Source organism: Melanotaenia boesemani, chromosome 1, assembly GCF_017639745.1.
Source record: "Melanotaenia boesemani isolate fMelBoe1 chromosome 1, fMelBoe1.pri, whole genome shotgun sequence".
Classification (NCBI taxonomy): domain Eukaryota; kingdom Metazoa; phylum Chordata; class Actinopteri; order Atheriniformes; family Melanotaeniidae; genus Melanotaenia; species Melanotaenia boesemani.
In genome coordinates this window covers 29,181,639-29,192,215 of record NC_055682.1, presented here as the reverse complement: position 1 = coordinate 29,192,215, position 10,577 = coordinate 29,181,639, and the positions used below count along the sequence as shown (strand labels likewise).

Sequence of the window (10,577 nt, the reverse complement as noted above, 5' to 3'; positions counted from 1 at the left end):
AATTTAATGGTGGGAATATAATAGTGTGTTTTAGCTGGTTTCTGAAATAAAAATCTAAGCTCTTTGTGTCAAAATGTATTTATTTAAGACATTGTGCATTAAAACATATGCAGATCAGGTTAGAAACAGACTCTTTGCTGGTGTGAAAACAGGAACTGCCATAAAATACTCCATCTGCTTATTATCCACTCTTTTTCGTTTAAGCATTGTCTTTATCTTGACGCATGTCCTCAGACATCGACTGGGCTGGGTTTTAAGTGGAGGTCGGCCTTTTTGAGAGCTGACACTAATATAGATTATTTGTTCAATATCATATCTTCAGAAGGTGAAATAGGGGGGACTTGGTTTGATCCTGATATGGCTGGATCTCTTTCAGCAGAAGGCAGGAGATCTGTCTTCTTTCAACAGCCAACCAGACTGATGTAAAGCAGATCAAATTATTGGTACATGTTCATTTTGTAAATGTGCTGCATGTTGACTTGTAGTTAAGTTCAGGGATGGTTTTTTTCTCAATATTAATGCATCTTACAGATGAATTCTGACCACGCTGTTTAAATATCAGCTGGGTGAGTTATAATCTTGGAGTGTGAGAAAAGTGTTACAGTGTGTTTACAATCAAACACTACATATTATGCTAAGTTAATCAAAATGTATTTACTTGCAGATTGCATAAGGAAGATCTTTTTCTTTACATTTACCTGCATTATCAGGTGTTAGGGCTTTACATCCTTCTGTGCTTGCTGCTTCCTCAGCTCCATTTCCAACACTGTCAGAAGCACCTAATCCTTAAATTCTGTCATCACACTTAGGACTCAAAATGAACATCCATCAACGTATGTATATAAACTTACAGACAAGTTTGGTGGGTGATGATGGAAGCAAATAAGTTCAGTTAATTGTCCTGGATATGCTGTCACTACATGAACATTGCTCCCTGATGTATCACACATCCACTGGCTGCGTGTTTACTGTAGCTTGTGTGTTGTTTATGTGTTACTGCCTGCTTGAACTAAGTGGATCTGAATGAGGAGCAAGTACAGATAACAAAAAGTGTGGTGGGTTGATGATTTAAAGAACAAAGCCAGTTAGAAAAACAAAAAAGTAGGGGAAATTTAAAAAGACAAAAGAGGAAGTGAAACCACTGAGATCTGGCATGCAGATAGTTTGGCTCAGTCCAGAGGCTGTGCACCAACCTAAACACCAAGTTAAAGAAATGAGAATATCCAGAGTGGCACAGATTCAGACAGGCACTCGGACAATAATAGTTCTAATGAGAACTGAAAACATTTGATTTTGTGTCAGTTAAAGGAGGATGACTATTTAAGATTGACTACTTTGTTAACGCGATTGTATCACCAAAATATTTGTTTATTTTGTTAAATCTTCTCCAATTTGGCTTTAACACAACCTACTCCTCCCCATCTCCACTTCTTGCTTATACCAGAAGAGCCTCATCAGAAGTATTTTCCAGCACCTGCAGTATCTCTGCTCATCACCAGTGTCTTGACCGTGATGACTTCTATCCTGTCCCCTTCCTTCACGCATCTCACCGTTTCACCAAGATGGAGCATCAGAGTCTAATCTCCAAACAAAAACAGCTCAAATTTTACAATTTCTATATCAATAACTTATGTTACATCTCTCAAATACTGGGATTATGTTTCAAAATTTACAGTGTGACTTAGTTTTTTACTTATCTGCCCATAGTTAGTTAAGAGATTACTGACAGTTGTAATGTCTATAAAATACAGAATAAAATGTGCACTAGTTCTCAAAAGTTTGGATCACTTTCCCAAACGTTTGAACAGTAATGTATGTGTAAATATGTAAGAAAGAGGACAAGCAGTCAAAACCACAGAGACATTAATATTCTCTTTAGTTATAGTCTCAGAGTGGCATTGCTGTAAAAGGAAATGTTTTATTAACAGGTCTAACATGGTCAGCAGGTGGTCATGTAAAAAAAAAAAAAAAAAAGTTTGGACACACTTTCCAATTAAACCTAATGAGAAAGTAGTCTGAGCAAAAGCTGCATGGACTTAACTTGTAGATCCAAAGTCTTAGGTATAGAATAAGGTATGGGTTTGAGGTCTTTTTTGTCAGTCACAATGCACATTCCATTTGCTATTCGGGTTTTCATGTCTTTAGAAAAGGTCATGTTTTTCTTCATAGCCATCATGCCATAACGAAAACATCTGCAGAGAATGAATAAAATGCATTTCACTTTCAAAGTTATTTTTAGTGCATCCAATCATTATCCAACCAGTTTGCTTCTTGCTTAGCTGCACAGATTATAGTGATGGCCTGAATTGACAAAATCTGTATTAAAATGTTTCTTTCATTGTTTGAATACATGCTGGGCTGCCCCCGTGTGGTTTACAAACTAGATTTTATAAATTTTGCCTCATGTCATTGTTGTTACTGGATCTTTTTTACTCTAAAGAATGTTTCCTATCCCAATTAATACAAGGAGTCTTGTATTTAAATATACTGATCTTTCATTTGCAAACATTTCTCCATTCTGATATTGAGAAGTTAACTTGTTCAAAATGTTAAGATTGTAAACAGAAAAATTATAGTATAAAAAATATTTCTTTTCCAATGAAATGTGTAAAGCTACTGCAGGGCACTATTGTCACATTGACATTAGGGGATCAGCAGCATCCCTAAAGATCTGACCCTAGATTGACCCCCAGTGGATTGAGATAATGAAAGGTACCGTTGGATGTCATATTATGGCCAGAATTAATTTAACGGTGTGTACATGTGTTCAGCCTTGTTTTGTATTAATGAGTCTATTCTGTCAACCAGTTATGTTCAAAGTCCAAAGTCTTTAGTGTGACTACTTGTCTATGTGTAGGGTAATTATGCTTGTACTGCTGGTGGCTGCTCGTGGTCCCTCTGGGTGTCTATATTGCTGTAGAACTTCATCCCCCTCTCCACGGAGTAATTCTATCAGTCTTACAGTGTGGGGAGAGGCAGACAGTAGAGACAAGGCCATCTGCAGTTAAATCCCAGTAAAGTGTATTTGACACTATTCTCTGATGGCCTCCTGCTCACAAGATGTCAGTGGAAAAATTGTGTTTGTTGCATATTAATTTAAAAACAAATATAACTTTTGGTATATGCAGGTGGTATCAATCACCTTGACATACTCTGATTTCTTGTATTCTTGGACAGACTCTATAAACATGAAACTTGGAAGAAAAACACGGGGTATACAGTGTCCCTGGTGGGCAGTCTGCAGGACTGACTGACCACTACAGTGGGCCCATGCTGCCACCTAAAGGTACAAGTCTCCTGCTTATGCTTGACTGTTTCAGTACTGTTTAATGTTACTGAAGAGCCATTTGCTGTGAGTAATGTATTGGAAACAATTTAAAATTACATTTTAATGATTGAGTGGAATGTCTTGACTGAACCAGGAACAAAGCAATAAAATTCTAAAATAACATTCTAATCGTCCCAAAATAATAAAATAAAATTAAATTAAATTAAATAAAATAGAGGTTGATTTTTGTTGTTTCCAAAAGCTCAGTTTGAATGAATGCTTTGGACCCCATCCTCTCCTGCTGAGCACTTCTGCACAAAATAACCATGTGTAAGCCCCTGTTAGTGTAATACCAATCACAAAAGAAGAAGAAACTACGGTGAAGGATGAATGAAGGTAATGTGTAGAAATTATTTCATGCTAAAGCCATCAGCGCCCCTCTGTGGCCAAATGGCCAAACTGCAAGAGGCAGATTTCCTTCAAAATGTATAATCCAGGGAAGTCCAGGGGCCACTGTCCTGCAGGTTTTAGATCTTTTGCTCCAACACACCAAATTAAAATAAAATAGATCTTCCAAACAGCTTGCCAATTGAGTTAGTTCATATGAATCTGGTGTGTTGAAACAAGGGAACGTCCAAAACCTGCAATGTAGTGGTCCTTGGGGACCAGAAGTGGAGATGTATAATCCTACAAAAAGCAAGTGCTAAACTGACATCCAGAGCAAGAGTTTTTACATTTTCAAATGATCATGTTGTGCATTTAACTCGTTTTTATTTCCAGCAATTAAAAGAACCATAAAACAGATTTAAACTTGTGTGTTTTCTGTATAAGATACAATCAGCTCCAAATTAATTTATATTTAAAGTGATCAATCACTTTTTAGAACCACATGAAAACCTGCAATGATGCTGTTTCTTATTGTAAAACAGAGACGTGCTGTGAACACTGCCGCATTTTTTCATTCCATTGTACAATCACTGATAAATAAATTTTGTGAAAAATATAGTAATTTTGCTGAAATTGTTGAGTAACATCATTTAAAATGAAGTAAATTTTTATGGGGTTTTTGGTTCACTTATAAACACAAGAAAAAACTAATATTACACAGCAAAAAGTTAATCATCCAAACAGAACACAAAAAAGAAAAAGACCTAAAAAATATTTAACAACTGAAGTAAACATATACGAAGATGAGAAAAAGCTCTTTTTCGATTTCATTCACAAAACTTCCTAGAACTGCAGGTAATAAAATTAGCACGTGGCTCTCATAACGGAGCTGCTACAAAAACACTAACTGAGAACTATTTTCATTTCCAAATGAAAATGAACAAATAAATAAACATATGAAATTATGTAAAATACTACAAATATTTTGCATGCCCTTCAATAAAGGAAGGCAAAAACCAACTTCCCACTTATGTTCAGAGGGATTTTTTTCATAGTGCACATTAGGAACTTTGTAATGGACTCTATGAGGGGAGATGGCTTTGATCTTCCAAACTTAAACTTTGGCATTATATCTTTGACAAATCCTGTCTTAGCAGTGCTACATCTGGTTTTCATTATACTGTGGGGTGGAGTACTGATCTTGCATGGCTCCAGCAGCTGCCCCCATGGCGGCCTGCTGGGCTGCAGCCTGGACATGAGGATTCTTCCAGGCACCCGTGGCCCATTCCTCCTGAGCTTTGGACATGCTGGCCCCAGTTCCGCGGTAGAAATTATGGATCTGAAGGCAGGGTGGGATCAGAAGTAGTTATTAGCACCATTATGGGTGGAAAATAAATGTGTTTAAGCACTTTTGCTAATGCCATTATGGGTCATTAGATACACTACTCAGAAAATAATATAAACTCATTAAAACTGTAAATAGAAGTGGGACAATGCATATATTCTATACCAAGGATCACCAACTCCAGACCTCTTATACCAGTGTCCTGAAGGTTTTGAATGTTCTGCAGCAGCTTTTTAACAACCCATTAAATTATGTCAGGTGTGTTGCAGCAGGGAAACATCTAAAACCTGTAGGACACTGGCCTAAGAGACCTGGAGTTGGTAATCCCTGTTCTATATGGGAACCATGGATATATTTCTGTACAGAAATGCACTTGTAAATCATTACCTTGGTGAGCGCAATGAAGGACAGCGAAGCCACAGCAGTGAACATGATTGTAGGGACCAGCATAATTAAAGCAATAAAAATATTATAGCTGAAGAAGGAGATGGTGGCCAACCAACCACTGAAAATAAAAAATAAATACATTTTTAAAAAGAAATGACTGTAACAATATGTAATTAAAAAGGCATAAAACCTGAACAGAAACGGGGACTGATCTCTGATTGGACTGTGAGATTGTCCTCCTCATGAAACCACAACTGAACATCTGGATTCTAAGTAGTACTGCTATTGTAAATCTTAAGCACTGTGATATAAAATTAAAGTTTTACAGCTCATATATGAGAACATCCAGTTTCATGTGGTGACATTTACAAACTTTATGGAAGCTGTCATATTATTAATTTCTAATCATCAGCCTGAGTCAGGTGATATTTTGAGGATTACTTTAATGGCCTCTTAAAATCTAAAAGGGGGCGATCGTTAAAGTTCTATGAGAGTAATATTTGATGGTCCATTTCTGTCATGTTAATAGACAAAGCATAAACATGCTTTAAAAAGATATGTTTGAGTTTAAGCAAAGTTTTGTTGGTGCTAGAAATCTTTCAGTATCTCAAAAGTAGATTTTATACAGAACTTTTGGGATTTGTTGTTGGAACTTGGTGCATAGGAGAGAATAAATTACTCATATGTGCAGACTGATATTTCAATTAAATGTGGTAGAAAACTGAGAGTTAACCTTGAATTGAGTATTTGTGTCTTTGTCTAACACCAATTCTTTACACTTCAGTGTCAGTTATGCAAGCAGATATCTCTGTATGGAGCAGTGTCAGGTAGAGCTTGCTGCATATTAAAAAAAAAGCTGTAAAAACTAGTATTATTATTGCTTCATGATTAACACTAGGGCCCTCAAACCAAGTTGTTGTTTAAGACATTACAACTTAATTACGTATAGTGAACTTAGTCTTTGACCTTTTGGGTGTAAAATGGCATAATGTCATTATTTTATCTCAGTAGACATTTGAGTAAAATGTTGTCATAATTGGCAGTTATGGTCAAATGGACAAAGATGATTGTAGTAGCCTTTGAACATACTGACAAATGTATCCTTGAATCCAAGTGGACTTTTGTACCAGATATACCTGGAATTTCTCTCTAGGTGTTTTGGATAAATGGGAGTCTGAAAGATTTTCTACAAAACAAAATCATTATGTGTCTGTCAAAAGCTGTTGATATAGAAACACAATATGCAAAAGATTTCGACTGTCTTCCTCCATCTGCTGCTTTTTATAAAATAAAAAATAAAAATATGCCCATGGACGATGTGTTCTTGGAGGCACACGTAACTTTCAGGTACAGTAGAAGAATTTGCAACCTGTTGTGGTCATGAGAGCAACTGTGAAGTGGAAAAGCTGCAACCAAAAGGGTGAAAGTCACTTTGTAAAATGAATGTATTTTATTTTTTGTGAACCATCCTCCTTTTTTAGTCCCAGTAAAGTAACATCATTACTTGAAACCAACCAGAAAGTGACTAAAGCGTTTTGTAAAGTGCCGTGTAATTAAATGAGTGTAAGTCAGATGTGGAGGAAAAGAAATAAAAATCAAAAACACAGTTGTCATATGTTTTGTCTGTGAGTCGTACCATACTCCCCATCCTGGGATGCCAATGCTCTGGATTATGCTGATGCCAACTTGGGCCATGAACACAAAGAAGAACAGCATGAAATTGAAGGAACTGTCAGACCTAAGAAAAACACAGAAGAGCAGTGAATACTTAGACTCAGCTATCTAGCAAAACTACTTACACTTGCCTAACTAGCGTGCTTTCTTGTGTTTCAGCTAGATAGGCACCTGTTTGCACATTACAAGTCCCTATCTCTTTCTTTCTTTTAGTTTCAGTCAGATGTTTTACCATCTTTTAAAGTGGTCTTGAGCACTTGAGTGGTCTCCAGACTTCTTGAAGGCCTTAGAAACAGTTTTGTTTTTTTTTTTAAGCTGCTTTTTCCCTGATTTTCAGTCCAGTTCTGTGATTTTTATTTGTTAAATGTAACTCTGTCTTTTCAATCATTTAAGCATAAATAAAGCAGTTGTTTGTATAAAGATAACAGACCACATAGCTAAGAACCATTTATAATAATATCTACTATTATTTTATCACTATCAGCTTGATGCAAATACATATACGTTCCAATTTCTTTAGCTGAATTAACAAAAGCATTTGAAAAAAGATAGAACTGTTTAACAAGAATAAAATAGTATTTTTGTACCAGTAAGGTCATTTTCAAAGAGACATCAGCTAAAAACTTGGCATTACTCAGCATGATGTCCAGTGTGTGATTAAAAAAAGATTTGAGGAAACTGACTTAAAGCCTCATCAGACATACAGTAGTCTAAATGGAAGAGTGTCTGTCAAGAAGCCGTTCTTATAGAAGCGAAAGACTGAAGTATGCCAGATGACACAAGTTGTGGACTGAAAATCAGTGGCAACAAGCCTTATTGAGTAATGAATCCTCCTCAGAGTCTGGATCCCATCATTATTAAAGCAGTGTGGGATCATCTTGAGAAAAAACAGAGCAAAAGACATTCAACATCCACAGAAGAGCTTTAAACTGTCTTTCTAGAAGAAATATCCTGAAGCCTGCTTAAAGAATTACAAGCAAGCTTACCTAAGAGAGTTCAGGCTCTTTTGAAGAATCAAGATTGCCAAAACAAATATTGATTTTCAAGCTTGTTACAATTTATTTTATATTGTCTTCCCTATTTGATGTATTTCCGTTTATATTTGCATGTTTCAATAAACTGCTGCACCTATTTGATGTTTATCTGGCTACATGTCAAGAAATGAGGGGTGACTCAAGAATTTTCCATATGTACTAATAATATTTATATAGATTTTGAGCAGATGGTATCCTATTTAAAACTAATCATTCCTGTAAAGGCTTTTAAATACTTCAAACTACCACAATTTCATCAGCCACAACATTGTTAAAAGCATGTGTACTTTATACTTTACTGACTTGAAGGCCTTGTAGATGGGCCTGAACCAACAGACATAGGAGCAAGGAGTAAACATGAGGAGCCAGATGAGAGCCAGTCCAAAGTTGGTCACTCCACCTCCGCCAAACATCCAAGCAAAGCAGCCAATGAGATTCACAGCAAGTGTTGCACCATTCACTGCAGCACAGAAAAAAAAATCAGTGACTGATGAAAAAATAAACATCTATTTAACTTCCTAAATATGCAAACAAAGAAAAGATTTGGAAAAAAGAAGAAAAGAAAATGTGCTCCACATTCTTGTGCTCCAGCTCACAAGAATGTGTTCAGCATTTTAGCTCAAATAATCTGTTATTTGAAGCCAAACCACTGAGAATAAAATAAAATACAAACAAAGCAGCAACATGCCTTAAAAAACAAACAAAAACACTAAAATACACAATAAAAAAAGAAAGAAAGAAAGGCTGCCTGCAAACATTTTTTACAAATAAAATAAGAATAAAATGGAAAAAACTTAAAATATTGACGTGCACATCACACCTGCACATGCAAGCATATAACATATGAGAGAAAAATCCAGAAAGTCACCACAATAGTGAATGAATGCGCAACTGAGCAGACTTGGACTTTTAATACCTTTTTATGTCTAGTTTATTTTTTAGAAGACACCTGCAAAGAGGAAAATAGATCAGCTGAAATAAAGGTAGTTCTAAATGAAAGATACATATTTCCTGTCATATACCTTAAAGAAAATATTTCGAAGAATGCAGTCAACACTTTACAGTGTTTTACAGCAACCTGACATCCACAAAGTTTTGTCTTTATTATTTTCACACGGCTCAACTGTTAATTGGCTTCTTGCCATCTATGATTACTGATAATTCCAAAATCAACCCTGAAATAACTTGATCAACAACTGAGAACACACTTTTAAGTGAAATGTATAAAAACATTTTTTCTGTAATGATGTTACAGATTTCTTTGTTTCTTTTCATGCAATCCTTGTATGGGTTGATCTAATGATATAGTGCCATAGCAACTCAGCATGAAATCACTCACACATCCACAGGTGGTACATTTTCTTGCACATGCTGCGGTGCTGTTCAGGGATCTCTTCAAAGTCTTGATAGAAGCAGGGCTTTAGGGGAACGAACTCGGGCAATGGGGGGAAATTGGGTTCTGCAACACATAATTGTAAGACAGGCAATGTTAGTATGTTTTTCACTTTCAGAAAACTTTTTTCCTCGACTGTTTAATAACTGACCGGCCATGTGGATTCAGTTGATGCAGTTCAGATAGCCTCCTCCTTATCAACTTTTAGCCTGTCAAACAAGGAGAATCTTCAGGTTAATGAAGGATGGAGTCAAGTATTTGCGGTTGTTTTCATTTGATTTCAATGTGAACTGAGTGGATTTTACCAAATCTAATACAATACGATAACAGCGGATGTTTTAGCTCATCGTCGCCGTCGAAGCGTTCTGCCAGGGGATTTACTGTGTCATACCTCCAGCCACGACTTCTGGATTCAGACTCAGTCTTTCGGGTTTAATCGACCATCAAATGTTTTCTGGACACCGGCGAACCGGAACACACATGCGGCAATCACATGCAAACTGTATCTAGCAATGGAAGATACCGCTGCATTGCTATGAGAGCTGGCCATCATCGCAGGGAATTACAGCTTCCACGGGAAACATAATCTGCTTACCTCCTCCAGAGAGCAGCAGCTCCTCTGTGTAAGGTGCTCTCCCACAGAAACTTCACCTGCTTGTTGAACTCAGTGAATGCCAACTCGCCAGTACCTCCAATGAAACTCTCAGACTATTATGATACTTTCTTCTGAGCTGTATTACTGCAGCAATAAATTCTGGATCTTAACCCCGTCGACCAATCACCGCGCTTCAGTCTGCTGTCACTTTGATTCAGGCCAATAGGCGGATTACTTTAATCCTTGACGTTGAATTGTTGACCCAATCACGGTTTAGTTCCCTGTCCATGGTGCTGAACACGGAGATTAGAAAAACAATCTGGTCCGCGTCGGCCTGAGTGCAGACTGCTTCCTAAATATAACACTTAAAATTTACAGTAAATTCGGTCCCACTCTCCCACCCGTGTTGTGTTTTAAGGAAGCTGCTCTGCTTTCCCTTGTTCACGTTCTGTTTGAAGTGGTGAGAAAAAGACACAAATGCTGATTAATTATTT

The 10,577-nt window shown here is 36.8% G+C and overlaps 1 protein-coding gene across 1 annotated transcript; it reads right to left on the bottom strand.

Moving 5' to 3' along the window:
- Positions 1 to 4,013: 4,013 nt before the first annotated feature.
- On the bottom strand, positions 4,014 to 10,211 carry LOC121640944 (secretory carrier-associated membrane protein 5-like). The gene is made up of 7 exons (XM_041986763.1): positions 10,084 to 10,211; positions 9,640 to 9,697; positions 9,435 to 9,554; positions 8,399 to 8,555; positions 7,024 to 7,125; positions 5,388 to 5,505; positions 4,014 to 4,994 (listed from the first exon to the last, which is right to left on the bottom strand). Exons 2-7 carry the CDS (start codon positions 9,644 to 9,646, stop codon positions 4,815 to 4,817), a joined length of 684 nt encoding a protein of 227 aa, XP_041842697.1. The 5' UTR covers positions 9,647 to 9,697; positions 10,084 to 10,211; the 3' UTR covers positions 4,014 to 4,814.
- Positions 10,212 to 10,577: the final 366 nt, after the last annotated feature.

Excerpts from the sequence above, each read along its gene's own strand:
- LOC121640944 (XM_041986763.1), bottom strand. Across the intron at positions 7,126-8,398 it reads CCCATCTACAAGGCCTTCAA|GTCTGACAGTTCCTTCAATT; the intron begins GTCAGTAAAGTA and ends TGTTTTTCTTAG. Across the intron at positions 4,995-5,387 it reads CCTTCATTGCGCTCACCAAG|ATCCATAATTTCTACCGCGG; the intron begins GTAATGATTTAC and ends CCCTGCCTTCAG.